The sequence below is a fragment of the Balaenoptera acutorostrata genome, chromosome 7 (assembly GCF_949987535.1).
Source record: "Balaenoptera acutorostrata chromosome 7, mBalAcu1.1, whole genome shotgun sequence".
Lineage (NCBI taxonomy): Eukaryota > Metazoa > Chordata > Mammalia > Artiodactyla > Balaenopteridae > Balaenoptera > Balaenoptera acutorostrata.
Window position 1 is genome coordinate 63,165,494 of NC_080070.1, and position 18,392 is coordinate 63,183,885.

Genomic DNA, 18,392 nt, shown 5'->3' on the forward strand with positions numbered 1-18,392 from the left:
ATTTCTGTTGCTTACCTCCATGCTTCTAGTGAGGTTAATCTCTCTGCTGTCTCCTAAACACTCTGTGTTTGTTGTTCCTGGTGATCCTTCTTACAGGAGAGGGCTTCCTTCTCTTCTTGGTTTATATCTGTGCCCATCAGATGAAGTTAAACTCAAGGTTACCTGTTTGTGAAGTGTAACAGGGCTCTTCTCATTCTCATTGAGCCTTCTGGAATGTTTTATACTGTTTAATGCTGTTTTGGGTAATATAATCTTGTCTTTCAAGGTTAAAACTATCACAAGTATGGGACCATTGTCTTTTTTGGTATCTGTCGGAAGAAATTAGGAAACTTGTTATCTAAATTTGTATTCCTTTTGCCTAACCATGCAATTCACAACCCACCACACAGAAGAAGAGGAGGATTAAACATGGTTCAGGATTTTACTTTTTCAGCAGTATGAAATTTACATATTTATTGGATTTTGACACAATGTGAAGAAAAAATGTGTGTATATATATTTTTTCTTATATAGTTAAGTGGCTGCTGTTTATCTGTCCCACATAGACATTTCAGTCTATTTGACATATTTACATTGTCAAATAGTCTGTTGAAATTGAAAGAAGGTGATCAAATTGAGAAAACCAGGTTACCTTAATCCTTTTGTCATGGGTAATATCACTTAAAAGGTAAGTCTTAGAATAATAGGAAAAAATAAATATATCACTTGTGGTGCCCTCCTTCAGAGCAGTAGGATGTGTGCTGCGTAGCGATCAGGGTCGCTTTCTATATGCAGTCTGTGCGTGCCATTAAAAGTGAAGGCCCTGTCCTTTTGTTTTTCAGTTTTGTGTGAATGCATAGAGAAAGAAGTATCTTGCTTTGTATACAAAGACTGCATTTGTAACACACACAAAGTCGTTTAAGAGATTTGAGACAATTTTACGAATAATTGTGAACTACAACATTTATATAACATCTAGAATATCATGCTAATAATGAATTTTTAAAATAGCTTTATTGGGGTATTATCAACATATGGTGAATTGCACATGTTGAAAGTGTACAATTTGATGAGTTTTGACATGTTTATATACCCTGAAACCGTCACTGCAATCAAGATAATGAATATATTTATCACCAAGATAATGAATATATTTATCACCCTCAAAAGTTTGCTTGTGATCCTTGGTAATTCCTCCCTCCCACCCTCCCTCCCTGCACCTCCCGTTCCCCAGGCAACCACTGATCTGCTTTCTGTCACTATACATTAGTTTGCATTTCCTAGAAGTGTTTTGTGGTTTGGCTTCTTTCACTCAGCTTGATTTTTTTGAGATTCATGCATGTCATAGCATATCTTAGGCCTTCATGCTTTTTTATTGCTGAATAGTATTATGGATATGCTACAGTTTGTTTATCCTTTTTATCTGTTGTTGGACATTTGGATTTTTTCCAGTTTGGGGCTCTTACCAAAGAAGCTGTATAACGTTTGTGTACAAGTGTGGACATATGCTTTCATTTCTCTTAGGTAAATACTTAGAAGGAGAACGTCTGGGTCATATGGTGGGTGTATGTTTACGTTTTTAAGAAACTGCCACAGTACTATATTATTACACCTACCACAGTGTATAAAAGTTCCAGTTGCTCCGCATTTTTGTCAACAGTTGGCATGGCAAGCCTTTTAAATTGTTAATATTTTAAAAGGTATATAGTGTTATCTCATTGAGATTTTAATTTGCATTTGCCAATTGACTCATGATGTTGAGCATCCTTTCATGTGGCTCTTTGCCATCCACATATCTTTTTTTTTTTGCTTTGGCTCCGCTGGGTCTTTGTTGCTGCATGCGGGCTTTCTCTAGTTGTGGCAAGTGGGGGCTACTCTTCGTTGCGTTGCGCGGGCTTCTCATTGCGGTGGCTTCTCTTGTTGCGCAACACAGGCTCTAGGTGCATGGGCTCAGTAGTTGCAGCACGTGGGCTCTAGAGCGTGTGGGCTCAGTACTTGTGGCTCGCGGGCTCTAGAGCGTGGGCTCAGTAGTTGTGGCTCACAGGCTTAGTTGCCCCGCAGCATGTGGGATCTTCCCGGACCAGGGATCGAACCTGTGTCCCCTGCATTGGCAGGTGAACTCTTAACCACTGGATCACCAGGGAAGACCCACATATCTTCTTTAGGAAAATGTCTGTTAATAGCTTGTGTCCAGTTTTTATTGGTTTGTTTTCTCATGATTGAATTTTAAGAATTCTTTATATATTCTAGACACACGTCCTGTATCAGATTTGTGATTTGCAAGGATTTTCTCCCAATCTGTGTCTTGGGCAGTGAACTCTTCATCTCCCATCCATATGGAAGCAGTTCCAGGATTCCCATGTTTGGGGATTAGGAGGCATTCTGGGTTGGGTCCCAGCTCAGCCAGGCAAGAGTGTTGTTGCTGGCTGATAATGGATTTTTTTTTTTAAATGCTTTTTTTTAAATTTAAATTTATTTATTTATTTATTTATGGCTGTGTTGGGTCTTCGTTTCTGTGCGAGGGCTTTCTCTAGTTGTGGCAAGCGGGGGCCACTCTTCATCGTGGTGCGCGGGCCTTTCACTATCACGGCCTCTCTCGTTGCGGAGCACAGGCTCCAGACGCGCAGGCTCAGTAATTGTGGCTCACGGGCCCAGTTGCTCCGCGGCATGTGGGATCCTCCCAGACCAGGGCTCGAACCCGTGTCCACTGCATTGGCAGGCAGATTCTCAACCACTGCGCCACTAGGGAAGCCCCTGATAATGGATTTTTAAGAATAAATTTTGATATTTCACCCACTTATAAAATGTAAAATTTGCTTATTGTAGACAGTTTTTAACATGCTGAAATCGTACCTAAGGAAATGAGGCTGGAACATGCTTGATCATTCCAGGCAGAAGAAGGCCACGTAAGTCAGAAGCAGGAGTGCTCACGTCTTCCCATATACTCAGCTGGGGGCAGCAGGACTGTTCCAGGCCTCCTCCACTTTGGGGATGGAGCTCCTAAATTCCTCTTAGTTTTGCTCAGGATTGCCTCCAAAATGGGGTAGTTTCAGGTTGCTGTTTGTTCCCGTAAATATAAGTTGAGTGCTGCATTTGCAGTGCCTGGTCAGTATCTGGCCTAAGCACTTAATAAATATTCATAAAATATAAATATTAAGTAAGTGAAAGTCTGGAACGTGGATATTGTGGAATTAGCACATATCTTCAGAACACAGAGCTGAGCAAGGCTTGGGAAAGTAGGGATTTAGAAAGACAGAAATGGAATTAATCAAATGTATTTGACTAATATTGGGAAATATTAAAGTCCAACACAAATGTCTTGTTAAGGGCTCCTTGTCTTTGGTGCTTTGTTGATGAAAAACATTCAGTTTTGGTACCAAAAAGACTTGGTTTAAAATTCTAGCTCTGCTGTTTACTAGCCATATACATTTGCATCAATACTTAACCGACTTTACTTCAATTCTTTCACTTACACATTGTGAATAGTTATGTGTACCTGGCGGCATGATTGTAAGATTACAGGAGATAGAGTCTATAAGGCATTTAGGTACAGTGCCTGACACATCGTAGGAGCTCAGCAAATGTTAGTGGGGTTTTAGTTACCCCCGTTCTCTTTCCCAGTTCTAGTCTTAGGTGGGGAAAGGAAATCTGGCTGGTGGAGTGGTGACCTAACCATGCAGCTTTCTTGCTGTGGGAAGATCTTAGAATGGTATTGCCAGTCCCGCTGGGATAAAGTTTTATACCACCTTGTGTTTGTTTTCAGTGGTACAAAAAATATCATGGTATAAAGATAATTTGATTACAGGTTTTAGTGTCTCAGGACATAGTCTTTTCATGCATGGAGTGATTACTGTAAAGCTATATGTATGGTTAGACTTACTTAGGTACCTAGTGGAATGAATCATGAATGTCAGCAGCAGTATACATGGTACAAGGGAATCCCAAGACTTGTATTATAAAATTGTCACAGCATTTCCATGGAAACACATCTTGAGGTGACTATTGTAGAGGAAGGAGTTAAGGCAATGGTCAGGTTGGCAGAATAACAGGTGCGAGGGTGACTGGTACTTTCGTAACCAGTTTAGAGCAGTTTCCAATGGATGTTTGTAGCAAACTAGTCTTTGCTGCCATTCTGAGTTCTTTTATACTGTCTCTACTACCTTTTTCCTATTCCTGACCTGTTTCTTCCGTGCCTGGACGTTTCTTGACTCTTGGAACCTAAGTTCTCTCTCCTTCTTGGATATGTTTGGAATTTTATAATGTTCTAAAGTGACAAACTGTAATATTATGCATTGCCACATAAGTCGTACTGTTGGCAACCTGATGCAGCCTATTTAAGCCTGTATATTGTTTAAGTTTGATTTTTTTTAGGTCATGAAAAACTTAAATGCTTCACTTAATTATTTGAATCATAAGTTCTCTACAAAATACTTGCATTCAGAAGGGATTCTGGCACTACAGCTGAGTTTGGTCTGGCTTTTGTAACAACGTATCTAAACGTTGGGGGCTTGAGAATGACTTATCAAAACTGCTTTTGTAATTTCTGTGTTTGTTCCATTTCTGTCTTGTGGCCAGATATGAAAGGGTATTGGAAATTTGAGTCCTTCTATTAAAGGCTTTTCTTTTATATGTTAGAAAGGAGCCACTTTTTAAAGGGCCTCTCTCTGTGGCTACAAAGCTCCTTGTTCTAGCACTCTAATGGCATGTGACACAGTGAACTAACATGCAACATGGCCGCACCTACCTCCAAGGAGGGTAGAAAACTGCAATTCTTATATGTCTCCTGATATAAGGTGGAGAGCCAGTGAATGGCCCTAATGATTCCGTGGTCACCATATACTCAGTTCTCTCTCCCTACCGTAGACAGAGTGACTCACCCCTCCCCAAGGGCAATAACCCAAATGGCCCCATTCAGTCATAGCATCATGCTCTAAGTTCAGCATTTCTTCATCAGGTCCAGATGTGGCACCTCTTGTTGTAGAGACTTCATGAACTAAGCAGTCTGTCCCTTCTGTCCCCTCCGTTAACTGGGAAAAATAACTGCCCAAACCACTGTCATCCAGAAAGGGGAGGAATGGGAGATACACAGCAGTCACCGAGTGGTAGCAATTCTGGAATCCCACTGCGCAGGCATTTTGGGGGATCCCCGCCTTGGATTGGAGAGTGTTCATTAATTATGCCCAGATTCTGCTTCTCAGGAGAGTCCCACCCCCAGTCCCGTGTTCTCCAGGCACTCCACCCAAAGTTTCTTCCTTTTCCAGTAACTTCCTTGGCTACCACCAAAGTAGGCACTGGAGAATAGACCCTCCTTGGGGGCTGAGCAGTTTTCTCTGGCAGCTTCCTGTCTGCAGCATTGTTGTAAATTTCCAATAGTCATAGTGCTCCTTTAATCCAGACTTGTAGTCATTTTGGCAGCACAGCTCTCCAAAAATTTTGTTGGCTTCTTATCTATTTGATTATAATCAGCTTCATGTATCTGTAGCCAGACCTACAATTTTTGCTAGCTGTAACTCTTAGATTTGCTACATTTCTCATCTCTTTCACCCTTAAATGTGCCCCCCTTTATTTATTTGAAGGTATCTTTTCTCTACCAGGCTTCAATTGGACACCGATCCCCTTCGTCTCTTTTTCCTGACCCATTGTAGCCTAAGAATTTACTGAGTGCCACATTCATCCAGGCTGCGGCTTTAGTGTCAGGTGTGATGGCTATATCCTTGATTTGATCCTTACCCAGATTGAATTTTAATCATCTGTTGTTCCTTCAAAGGCTTTCTCTGCTTTAGTTTTAACTGTTTGGGGTTGAGAAGTTAGTTGCTTCTTCCAGTCTTTTAAGTCTTTGAGTTTGAACTTTATTGTCTTACATTCCTGCTTGTAAACCAACCAGTTCTTTTCTGATCTCATTTCTTTCTTGCACGGGTTTCTCTTTATCTTAGTTATTTTTTTCATCTCATTCCTTGTCTTTTCATCTTTTCCATCTAATCTTGTTTTATTGTTTTTGTTTTTGTTTTTATTTACCAGTTTCATACAGGCCATGTCTCCTTGTACTCTCTTGAGGGTGCCAAACTATTTCCAGACTTTTCTTTTGGCTCCATCACTGTATCCAGTAAGCTCAGCCTTTGAGGATTTCAGAGGTGATTCCTTTTCCTTTACTGAAATATTTTGTTTTTCATATGGCTTGTGTTTTTCTTCTCCATTTTTTATTCTTTTAAAAGGTGAAACCTGCCAGATGTGTTTTCTGTCAACAAATTGGCTCTTTTACCATCCACTCCGATCTACAACTCAGGGCAGGTTGACCTACACAAATCCTGGTGCAATTCTCAGTTTCTAGAAGCATCTTGCTCAGATAAAATCTTTACTTATCCTCCCCGCTTGATTTTCTGGTGGGTGGAATATATGAAACTAAAATGTGGGGCGCACTTGTTGCCACCAGGAACTTTTCTTTGCTGTCTCTTACATTGCTTTGCTTATAGCAACTCAGAACGTGACATGTCCTCCCAAGTTTCCTTCACCTTCCTTCCCAGTTGTTTTCTAAGAGTTGTTGCCCTGCCTGAGTGTACAAAGCTTAATGTACAAAGATGGGAGGACACAGAGGAGAGAGGGTGTGTTTGTGTGTGTGTCTGTGTGTATGTGTGTGTTGGGGGTAGTGCACAATAATCTCACCAACACAGATATTTGCACTGATGGGAATTTACATTTGGCTACAATTTTACAATGAATACAGTCCTTGAGTGTCTGAATCAGATAACCAACTCTAGAGGGTGTTTGTAGTGCCTTCTTTTCTTTTTTCAGGTGGCCTTAGTTTCATGAGGCTTAAGGTGGTTATGGCATGACAAGAAACCTGGGCAGGGTTTGTTTTTTTTTTCCCCTTTCCTCTGTCCAGTGTCCAATTTATGGCTAGTGAGATCCTTCCAGATTCTGGTGTTATCTGTTGACTTTAGTTTTACTTGTAGTGATTTCTTGGGTTATTTCCTGCATGTTCAGAAATTGAGAGAGGATGAACACAGTATTTCAAACTGGAAGTCCATGCTCCTTAATTTCTGGTTTTATCTTCTGACACCTAGAGAGGGCTTGTGTTCTTAAGTTTGGGAATAGAATTCCTAAAAGTAATTATTGTGATATCTTTATATTTAGCTTTTAAAATTTATTTGGCTGCGTCAAGTCTTAGTTGCAGCACGTGAGATCTTTCAGTGCAGCAAGAGGGCTCTTTGTCCTCTCCAGTTGTGACGCGCAGGCTCCAGAGCACGTGGGCTCAGTAGTTGCGGTGCACAGGCTTAATTGCCCTGCAGCATGTGGGATCTTAGTTCCCTGACTAGGGATCGAACCCATGTCCCCTGCATTGGAGGGCGGATTCTTAACCATTGGACCACCAGAGAAGTCCCTGTATTTGGCTTTTTACTAAGAAGGGTAAGAGTTTTACGGTTTCATCTGAATTTGATATTATATAGTGTTTCTATTTCAGGTAACAGAGGAAGCAGCAATGTTTCACTTCTTCAGAAAGCCTCCGGAATCTAAAAAGCCCTTGGTACCAGAGAGAGAAGCAGATGGATTTGTCCTTTTAGGTGAGTCTTTTTAGGAAACAATATCATAATTAGATGAATTCTTTTTCCTTTAAAAGAATACTTGAAAAGTATATGATTGATTTTTAAACATTTTCCTGTTAATTCCAGAGTTAGTTTATGTATATGAAATCTATAAAAATATAGGTCATCAATCACTTAAAATATTGTCATCAAGTCAGACTCTTCTTATATGGTACATTGGTTTGGATGTGTCCTTCAAATTCAATTTATAAAATCATCCTATTTTTTCTATCCAATAAGCTAGTCAACCTTTTTAATTATGAAAAAGCAGAAGTCTTGATGAATCTTTGATAAATTCAAATTCTGTTTTATAAATAGCACCGAGCCTTGCTTCTTAAATTAGCATCAAAAATTAAATCAGGCATCCAATAAATAGTTGCTGAATGAGGTACGTTTATTTCTTTTATTGAAGTATAGTTGATTTACAATATTGTATTAACTTTCAGGTGTACAGCATGGTGATTCAATATTTTTATAGACTATACTCCATTCAAAGTTATTACAAGATAATGGCTATAATTCCCTGTGCTGTACAGTATGTCCTTATTGCTTATCTTTTTTATATATATTAGTTTGTATCTCTTAATCGCATACCCCTAATTTGCCTCGTCCCTTCTCTCTCCTTTTTGGTAACCATTAGTTTGTTTTCTGTATCTGTGAGTCTGTTTCTGTTTTGCATATACATTCATTGTATTATTTTTTAGATTCCACATGTAAGTGATGTCGTACAGTATTTGTTTTTCTCTGTCTGCCTTATTTCACTAAGCATAATACTCTCCAGGTCCATACATGTTGTTACAAATAGCAGAATTTCATTCTTTTTTATGGCTGAGTAATAGTCCTTTGTGTGTGTGTGTGTGTGTATATCTATATATGTATATATATATGTGTGTGTGTGTATATATATGTATATATATATATATGTATGTATATATATACTTCATCTTAGTCCAGTCATCTGTTAATGGGCACTTGGGTTGTTTCTGTGTCTTGGCTATTTAAATAGTGCTTCTATGAGCTTTGGGGTGCATGTATCTTTTTGAATTAATGTTTTCATTTTTTTCTGTATATATAACCAGGAGTGGGATTGCTGGATCATATGATAGTTCTATTTTTAGTTTTTTGGGGAACCTCCATAATGTTTTCCGTAGTGGCTACACCAATTTACATTCCCAGCAACAGTGTTGAAGTACACTTTTAAATCTAAATATGTTAAATAGTGTCTCCTGAATGTTAAGACTAGTTTATTTTCTATTATAAAATTAAAACCTGCTAGTTATTAAGATTTTAGTGGCTTTAAAAAATATTTCTTTCGACCAAATACTATGCTCTTCCCAAGGGGAATTCTGAAAAATAACATTTCCTTCATGTCATTGTGTCTCTCCTCCAAGGAAGAGATTTGCAGTCTTTAGATAGTTCTTCCCAGCATTTCTCTACCAACAGGGTGGTGAGGAGGAACCAAAACCCAGTGTCCCCTTGTGAAACACATCCTCTCCTACTCTGGATTTCCTCCTGCCAGATTCAGCTCCTTCTCTGAGAGGATTTGCATGAACTCATAGAGTGTTTGCTTCTGGCGATGTTTCTCAGGTGTCTCCCTTTCCAGATTCTGGTTTCCTATCTCTTCTGTCTTTATCTTGGCCCAGTTATCCAGAGTCCCTTGGCATTAGCAAATGGTCTGCGTGTCTTGAGGAGTAGGAGATGGCTCCTTGGGTTTACGGGTAGTCCTGAACCTTCAGCTTAGGCCCTCTTGGCCTCTGACCCCACACATTCAGAAGGGTGGGTGGGTGGGTCTCTGCCTCTTCAGCCCTTCTCTTTAGGATCTGGTCTCTCATAGTAAGGATGCAAGGATTTTACCCCTCTGGCCCTCTTCTGTTTCTTGGCCTTAATCTCTGGGAGACCGGAAGAGAGTTTTTCTCATGGCTGAATGTTACCGTAGAATATCCCATCTTTTCCACAGTCAAATTCTGGCAGGCCTGTGTGTTTTTCTGTATCTGCTTCCTGTGGCCTGGGACAGGGGCAGTAGCTAGAGTGGTCAGAGTTATTTTCTCTCTGACCAGATCCCCTACGTCTGAGGTGAAGTAGTGGGGCGTAGTCTGACCAGGGTTGGTGGTTTTTCTGGGGAGCCTCCTGACTGGGATAAAGTGGGGTGCCCTGGGCACAACTGCTTCTCTGGCCCTTCTTACAGTGTCAGGAAATTGTGCCTTGCCTTCTAAGTCAGAACTGGCTCTGTCAACCCCAACTTCTGTTTCAAAAGCTGCCAGTGTTGCTTCCCTTTTACCTGCTAAATTAGCCCCACTAACAGAAAAACTTCAGGGATGCCTCTAGTCTCCTGTATAGTTTCTGCCTCTTCAGGAGTTTCACAATAAATTCTTCTCTCAGAAATTTGCTTCAGCAAAGCCTGGTTTTCCAAACTCTGTTCTGTATTCTTCATTTTAGAACACCTCTGTAATCTCAACACATATGCAGAGAACTGTGCTCTTTTCTGTTGTTTCATGATTAGAAATCCACCTTATTCTCTTTGTTATCAAATAGGCATTTAAAGGCTGTGAGTCTAGTGCACTGACATGTCTGAGAGCACGTACAGCTTCTACAGCTGGACTTTGTGAACTCTCGATACGTCTTCTTCACCTGGCTCTGTGGCCTGCCGCTTTGCAGCATTACAGAGACAACTTTTAACCACAACTGAAAAAACCCCTGGTGCTGCTCTCTCTAAAATCTCCTTCAATGTCTGGTAGCTTGTAACATGAAGATGTTTCACTGCCTGTCTCATAACTAGCCCAACAGGGGCCCCGTTTCCATGGTATTCCGCCTTAGCCGGTGAAGCTTCTGTTACGGACCTTTCCTTCCTAGGAAAGACTAGTTTAAGAAGTGGTCTTTAACTGAGCCTCAGAAGACAGAAATGTCCAAATTTGCTAATGCTTGAGGGAATTTCTAGCAATTAATTACTCTCATATGCTTTCATGTCCCAGCTGCTCCATCTGATATATCTTAAGCTATAATGGTGCATTTTCCCAAAAGCTGGCATGCTGTATTTTGAGGGAGTTTTCCTAGGGCCATCTTGGACTAAGCGGGATTGGTGTTGACTCCTGTACCACAGTCTTGCGGTTGGGAAATCATGGTGAGGCATCACTTACCTCTCAGTCCCAGGATTGTGATTTAATTTCAGGTGCCGCTGGTAGTGCACCCTCATTCAAATGATCCAAGGAAGAGCAGACTCCCAAATGTTGGCTGAAGGCTTCTGGTCCTTCAGCTGCCATGTCTGCTGATGCTTGTCTCTGTTTAGCGTTATTTTTAACCAGGTGCAAAGCTCCACTGCCCTCCACCATTTTCCATGAAAAATCCTTGTGTACCTACTGTTCTGTGATCTTAGTTACTCTTTTGAAGTTTTGATGCTGTCAGTCAGCATCATGTCTGGGTTCTCACTTCCTCTGTTCTTCTCTTTTCATCAGTAACACCATCTCCCTTCTTTCTCAGGAGCACCGCAGAGACTCTACGGTGAGGTGCAGGTAGAATGCTGACTCGAGCCAGACCCCTTGGGTTTATATCCTGGCTCCACAACTTACTGGAGTTTCCATTATAGGGGAGGCAAAACTTTACCTCTCGCCTCTTAGGGTCTCTGGCTGGGCCTGAGAATTAAATAGACATAGGACAGATGAACAGAAGAAAAGCATATGGATTTTTACGTGCACATGGGGCCCCCCACAGGAGAATGAAGACCCAAAGATGTGGCCAAACCTAGGTTCTCATATACCAGCTTGAGCAAAGAGGCAGTTGTGGAAAAGTAACTAAAATATGTGGGGATACTAAAGGAAGATGAGGGTTATTTTAACAGGCTCTGATTGTATGGAGTTCTCTTGCCCCTGACTCTCCATCTCTGGTGGTAAGAATGTTTCTCTCCTCCTGGCATTTTCCATAGGTTTCTGTTTTTTTTTTTTTTTTAATCTCCTGCTTTCAGGAAGAAAAGGGGAGGTCAGAGTGCCCTTCTTGCACCTGCTATTTTTCAAGTGCCTTTGGCTCAAAATAATTCTTATGCCAAAGTGGCATTTTGGGTTGGTATATCTGCTACCCTTCACCATTTGGGGAAGTTAGGAAACCTCCTGGGTATCATTTAGCTTATCTAGAAAATGAGCATGATAACAGTACCAACCCAATAGGGTTATTGAGGTGATTAAATGAGTTAATGTGTGTAATGTGCTTAGGACAACCATGTGAGTGAAGTGGTTGTGTTATCTCCACATACAGGGGAGGACTAAAAAGCTAGAGCTAGTTCCTCTAGCTTACATAGAGCAGATCTGGAGTTAGCCCAGGCATTCTGACTTCAGAGCCTATTCTCTTAACCACTAAGCTATCCATCACTTTTTTTAAAAATAAATTTATTTAGTTTTTGTCTGCGTTGGGTCTTCGTTGCTGCGGGCAGACTTTCTCTAGTTGCAGCGAGCGTGGGCTACTCTTCGTTGCAGTGCGCGGGCTTCTCATTGCGGTGGGTTCTCTTGTTGCAGAGCATGGGCTCTAGGTGCACGGGCTTCAGTAGTTGTGGCTCGCGGGCTCTAGAGCACAGGCTCAATAGTCATGCGCACAGGCTTAGTTGCTCCGTGGCCTGTGGAATCTTCCTGGCCCAGGGCTCGAACCTGTGTTCCCTGCATTGGCAGGCGGATTCTTAACCACTGCGCCACCAGGGAAGCCCTCCATCACTTTAAAAAAAAAACTCATATTATCATTTTAAAATTTAAGACGTTAGTGACATTTTAAGCTCTTTTAAAAAAATTTAAATTGTGTTCATTAATTTTTAAAAAACAAAGTGCTGTGCTTTTTTGTTTATTATTTTTTTAATAAAAGAGGGTTGGTTGTATTATTATTCACAAAGTTTGGCTTTAATTTTGGCTACCCCAAACTTTTCACTATTTAATGTTTTAAATATTTAAAACTATTGCGTAAAACTTTAATCTCCTTAATGAAGTTGAGGTTGGAAGATGGTATATAGTCAGCCCTCTATATCAACAGATTCTGCATCTGTGGATTCAACCAACTGCAGATTGAAAATATTGAAAGGAAAAAAAACCCAGAATGTTCCACAAAAAGCAAAACTTGAATTTGCCATATGCCTAGCAACTATTTACATAGCATTTACATTGTATTAGGTATGATAAGTAATCTAGAGATGACTTAAAGTATACAGGAGGATATGCATAGATTACATGCACATATATGCCGTTTTATATAAGGGACTTGAGCCGCTGCAGATTTTAGTATTGGGGTACTGCAGAAACCTAAGGACAACTATACATTGCTTAATTAGTAAAATATCCTTCAGCAGTTAAGGCCTTAACTGAATTGACTGATAAGAGTCAGGATAAATTATTAGGAATATAGTTAATTATCTTCAAAAACAGGATGGTAACCTCTTTTTTTTTAGAAACTGATTTGTTCTAAGTTGCTTTTTTTTATCATATGGTTCTATATTGACATATATAATATCTGCTTAGTCTCAGAACATACTGTGTGAAATATTTTGAAAAGCACCAAGTAGGTCAAATGGTAGATATGAAATACTTTTATTAACATGACCCCATACTTTGACACGTGTGTTTTGGTTATCATGTATCCACATAGCTTTCTTTGTTCTTATGTACAATAGATACATTGCAGGAAAATAAGTGTATATAAGTGTTTTTGTGTGTTTATTAACTTCTAAATGATACAGCTAAGTAAAGACTTAGATTATATTTATACCAACAACTTCTTATCAATATGGATTCTATAGAATTTGTTAGATTATCACCTTACTTGGCCTTTATAACGTATTTCTAAAAAGGCTAAATTATGTTGTTAAAAGTATAAATTATTTTTCCCACCTTGAGAATACCTCTTCCCCTAGGCAAGCCTTCCTTCTTAACACAAATAGGTTTTAGGTCACAGTTATTAGATGGCATTGCTGAGTTGCTGAAGTCAACACCCCATGACTTGAAATTGAGGGTCCAGGCAGAGCCTGGACACTTTTATTGATAATAGGAATATCTGGACTGCTTGTACACATTTAGCTCACTTATGGACAGAAAGCTTTTTCCCCGTAAAGATTTGCAAAGCTTTTAGCCTTTGTAAAATGTCGAACGTGCTGAATAATAATAAGGAAAAAAAAGCCTTATAGAAAAACATCCTTTCCCTCGTAACTAGTTTCTAGTCTCGTAAGAAGGTACTATTCGTTCATTCAGTAATGAAGTTGTAGTAATCCTCTAGGGTACTCATTTTACACAAAAACAAATTGCAGTTTTCATTTGCATCACTGGGTGGCGATTTTTCTTAGTCTTACACTACTGTTTAAAACCCCAGCGAGGCTGGTACTATTTGTAATTACCAGGGTTTTCTTCTGTTATGACATGTTTAATTGTGCTTTTAAGACATTATCTTTAGGTTGATTACAAATTTCCTACTGTAGTATGCAACCTCCTAGTTATTTTAAATTAGGAAAAAGGGTATCTGTTGCCTAGATGTTGGTATATAACTCTTTGCAAAACTAAGAGAAAGGCATGAATTAGCTTATTATATTATAGCAAAAAAAAAAGAAAGAAAAAAAGGAAAAATAACAGCGACCGGAAAAACCCATGGAAAATAAAATGAAAAAGAATAATTTGGATTACTGTTGTGTGTTCACTAATATTGGTGACCAGATACTGAATATAACTCTGGAGCGGGCAGAATGAAATTGGACAAACACTATTATATAGATTAAAGGAATTGGGTTATAGTACGGCTGAAGTTTATTGTGTTTTTCAGAATATGCACGTGCTTCTTAAAGTAGGGCATAAGAACTTCTAGTTTCCATTAAGCTAATTATTTTGTAAAACTGATTGACTTTAGAATCAGAATTTAGTAATTCACAGCGGCTTGGATTTCATCTTTAAGTATTGATATTGAAATATGTACTTTAGTCTCACCTTCTGTTTTCCAGTTTAAATGATAAATGAGATTTTAGGAAGTAGTCGGTTATTTTTAAGATTTTCTCCTACTGAATTCCTCATCGTGGGTATCAGTCAAACCATGTATACACACTAAAGTTAAACTATCACATTTTTAAATGGAACTTTTTAGATAATCTCTTCATCTCTGTGCTCTTTCCTTTATTTAAAAGTGGAAATCTAGCTGTGTGTAATAAAAATTTACATAAGGGACAGTAAGTCACTTTGATTCTGTCTAGGACTGAAGGTTTTAATTAAAACAACAATGACAAAAAGTAAACAGATTTTCACCATGTGCTTTCTATTTTTACTCCCCATTCTTACAACAGAAGTATAATGAATCTTTAAAAAAATGGTGTTTATGGATTAAAAAAGCAACTGACCCTATTAATAACTCTTTACCCATGTATTGTGATATCCAGAAAAACTCAAATTGCAGTGAATTTACTTGGCAATTTTTGTGTTTTTACCCTTGACCTTTCAGTTCTAAAGGAGGTGTGCCAGGATTTTTCAACTAACTTCATCATGCAGCTGTTTATTTTCCCAATAAGAAATGTGAAGTCATGTGTCTAATGGGTAGAATTAACAGAATTTTCACATTCGTTGATTCCTAATTCTGGTTCACCTGTTAATCTAGCAGCATTCAGAGGTGAAACCATTCAGGCCCGGCTGTTCTGTGTGGGGTGTACCACCCTGCGTTGTCTCCTTAAGGGTGCAGGGTGAGAGGGAGCTTCATGGGGCAGGGGAGAGGTGTCCACTGTGCTGAGAAGCAGAACTGAGCCCTCTTTTGCACACAATCAGTTGTGAGGAAGTCACTCATTCTTTATTGGGGCTCAGTGGACTCAGCCGACTCAAATGTAAATTAGGGATCTGTCTCCCTAACTCAGTGGATCTAACCTTCTTGTGATTTAGGGGGCACTTTGAAAATATACTGGTGCTGGGGCCTCATCCCTACATTCTGATTAGACAGGTCTGGGGTTTGGCCCAGACACTGGTATTTTTTTTCCAGAGTTCCCCAGATAGTTCTTGTGTGCATGCAGGGCTGAGAACCGCTGCAGTTCACTCTCTATAATTTAGTAATTGTATACCATCAAATAATGTGTTAAGACACTTTGAAAAAGACTTCACAAAAATACAGAGTTACAGTTTCTCTTCCACTGCAGTTGAGCCATAAACAAATAAAAAAGCAAATTAAGCCATAAAATTTCTAGGTTGAACCTACTTCTTTTCAAACATTAAATAAAGAGCAGAAAGCTTCAGAATTCTAAGGAGTGAAATCTTGTTTCTTAAAGTAATATATTTGGAAACTTAAAAAAATTTTTGTAATCAGTGAAGCAGTTGAGAAGCATTTTGTTAATTATATAAATATGAATTCCAAGTGGCTTTTGACTCTTTTTGTCTTTAGCCATAAGGCATCTAGAGTGACTTCAGGTAAAATTATTTGACAGATTAATACCTGTAAAGTCTTCACAGCAATTCTGAGGTACGTTTTCTTTGAACTAAAACCATCAGGCAGTCAGATTTTTAGTACACCTCTTTGGGAGTAGTTGACTAGTTTACTGTGGTACTGTTTCCTAGAAGGCACTTCTTCAGTACAATATCAGTAGGGAAAAAAAATTTAAGTGTGCACACCATATTCCATAATGGGTTTCCTATAGTATTTACTCAGAGGCTTTCGTAATGTTATGTCGTCCACATCTGAGACTATTTAACTGAAAAATTGTGATGAATAGCTTTTATATTTTGACTTACAGTCTCTTCTTATTTCATTCTGTTGAGGAAATAAATAATGACGATGAGACTCTAAGTAGAATGTACAGTATGAGCTTTGCAATTTCTACTAGTATTTCAGATAGAATTGGAAGACCTAAATATTGTCTTCCTAGTAATCTTAATAATACTACAATATTCTTTTATATTTAAGTGGTTGTCTTATTCGGTATCTGTTTTTTCCCATTGAATGCAACCAAAACATATTATGAAGGGAAGAGTTCTTATTGAGGTCACACAGTAATCTTTCCAAATGTGGATTTCTGAAAATGTGTCTTCTTCTTTCATTATATCATGATAGAATTATGGTGTTACCTCAAAATAGCAAACTAATCCTTTAGTAAACTAATCCAGAAGAAAAACATCTTAAATTAGTGTAAGGTGGTCTTTTCTTATTGTAGTAATCATCAACATTCTTGAGCACTTTCTCTGTCTCAGGCACTCTGCTCCTTGTAAAAATGCTGCAGATTTCTGGGCCTGACCCATACCTAGTAAAACAGAATCTTTGAAACTATAGCCTAAGAATCAGTATTTTTTTAAAAAGCAATGCAGGTGATTTTTATGCATGCTGATATTTGAGAATTGTTGGAATAATTCCCGTATAAGGTGTGGTAGGGGAACAAAACATTTTCAGGCAGTGGGACAGACTGTGTAAAGTATGTAGATTCAGAGGAATCTGGGACATATTCATGGCCAGTAAACAGTTCTTTAGGAGAGAGAGGATATGTCAGGGCCACTGATGAGGAACGAGTCTAGAACGGTGATTTTCAGTGGGCCTGTGTGCCATTCCGAGATATTCGAATTTTATCCTATTGGCAGTAATGACCTATCAGATATCTGACCATTTCAAAACAGTGAAGTAGTGTTTTGGTTTTTATTTTATTGGAAATGTATTAATTGAAAAAAATGGAGATAATTTAACAGTTTCATCCAGTTGAGAATTATTTGTTAATGAAAACAGTGATCATCTCCTGAATGTATCACTGAAAAGGTGTGCCTATATATTCATACTTGATGGCCAGGATATGACAGAGAAACAACACACAGTTGAACTGTATGGGGCCATCGTGCTGCAAGTCATTCTGTCAGACACCTCAAGTTTCACCTTTTCCACCTTTTAGTTTCAACATGATATAGGGGCAGAAACTACTAGTTGTCCTTCAATATGTGTTTATCTTTCTTTCTTAGTTAATAGCATTTTTATCTTGCCATGTGGCCATTTCGCAGTTAGACGTGGAATTTTGATGAAGTTTCTGGCCAGTGTGATATAAGAAGAAACGTTGTATTGCAGGTTTTAGGAAACCTTTTAAAAACACAGCTGGTATGTACCTTCCATCTCTCCCCTGCCGCTAACTTTGCTCACCCTGGAGTGTGGATGTGATGATTTGGTAGCGGACGAGCCGCCATCTTGGACCATGAGGACTAGACTGCATTGTGAGGGTAACTGAAGAACAAGCTGGGAAGAGCCTGGGTCCTTAAAGACTGTGGAGTTGCCACAACAGCCCTGTGGCGTGAGAACTCCCTTATGTGAGACAGGAGCAAACTTCTGTTCTGTGGGAGCCACTGCTCTACTGATATTTTGTCATTTGCGGATGAACCAAACCCTAACTAATGTACATGCTGAACTGGAAATCATAATATTTGGATTCTAAGTTCCATCATTTTCTTGCTGTGCGATCAAGCAGGCTACTTACCATTTCAGCCTCATTTTCCTTACATATAGAAAGTTAATAGCATTATGGATTCCTCATTACATTTTAAAGAAGAAGAATGAGAGGGAACTTTACACAGACTTCTTCATAGACAGAAGTGAGTACTAAGAAGTTTTAATTCACTTGCTAATTCTGATCAGCTCAGTGAAATGCTTGGGCAAATGATTCTGAGCCAGCCTGTAGGTTTAGCTGGAGAGAATGTTGTGATCCTTAATTTATGTTGTAGGCAAGGGAATGGTAAGTTCCCTACAAGTGCCCAATATAGGTCTTTCCTCCACTCCCACTGGAAGGCCACTGAGTGCTTCTGCAATGAGTGCACCAGAAAGTTCATTCATATCCCCTAAAAGCTGAAATGTTTAAAGTGTGCATTAACTAGTGGAACGTTATTAAAGAATTGA

The 18,392-nt window shown here is 39.1% G+C and overlaps 1 protein-coding gene across 3 annotated transcripts in view; it reads left to right on the plus strand.

The window, feature by feature from the left end:
• UMAD1 (UBAP1-MVB12-associated (UMA) domain containing 1) overlaps window positions 1-18,392 on the plus strand; it is a 240,602-nt gene that overhangs the window by 16,991 nt on the left and 205,219 nt on the right. For all 3 annotated transcript variants that reach the window (XM_057549790.1, XM_028164311.2, XM_028164307.2), the window contains one exon: window positions 7,439-7,538. In XM_057549790.1, coding sequence (XP_057405773.1) covers window positions 7,457-7,538 — 82 coding nt within the window. In that variant the 5' untranslated portion in view covers window positions 7,439-7,456. The remainder of the gene's footprint in view (window positions 1-7,438; window positions 7,539-18,392) is intronic.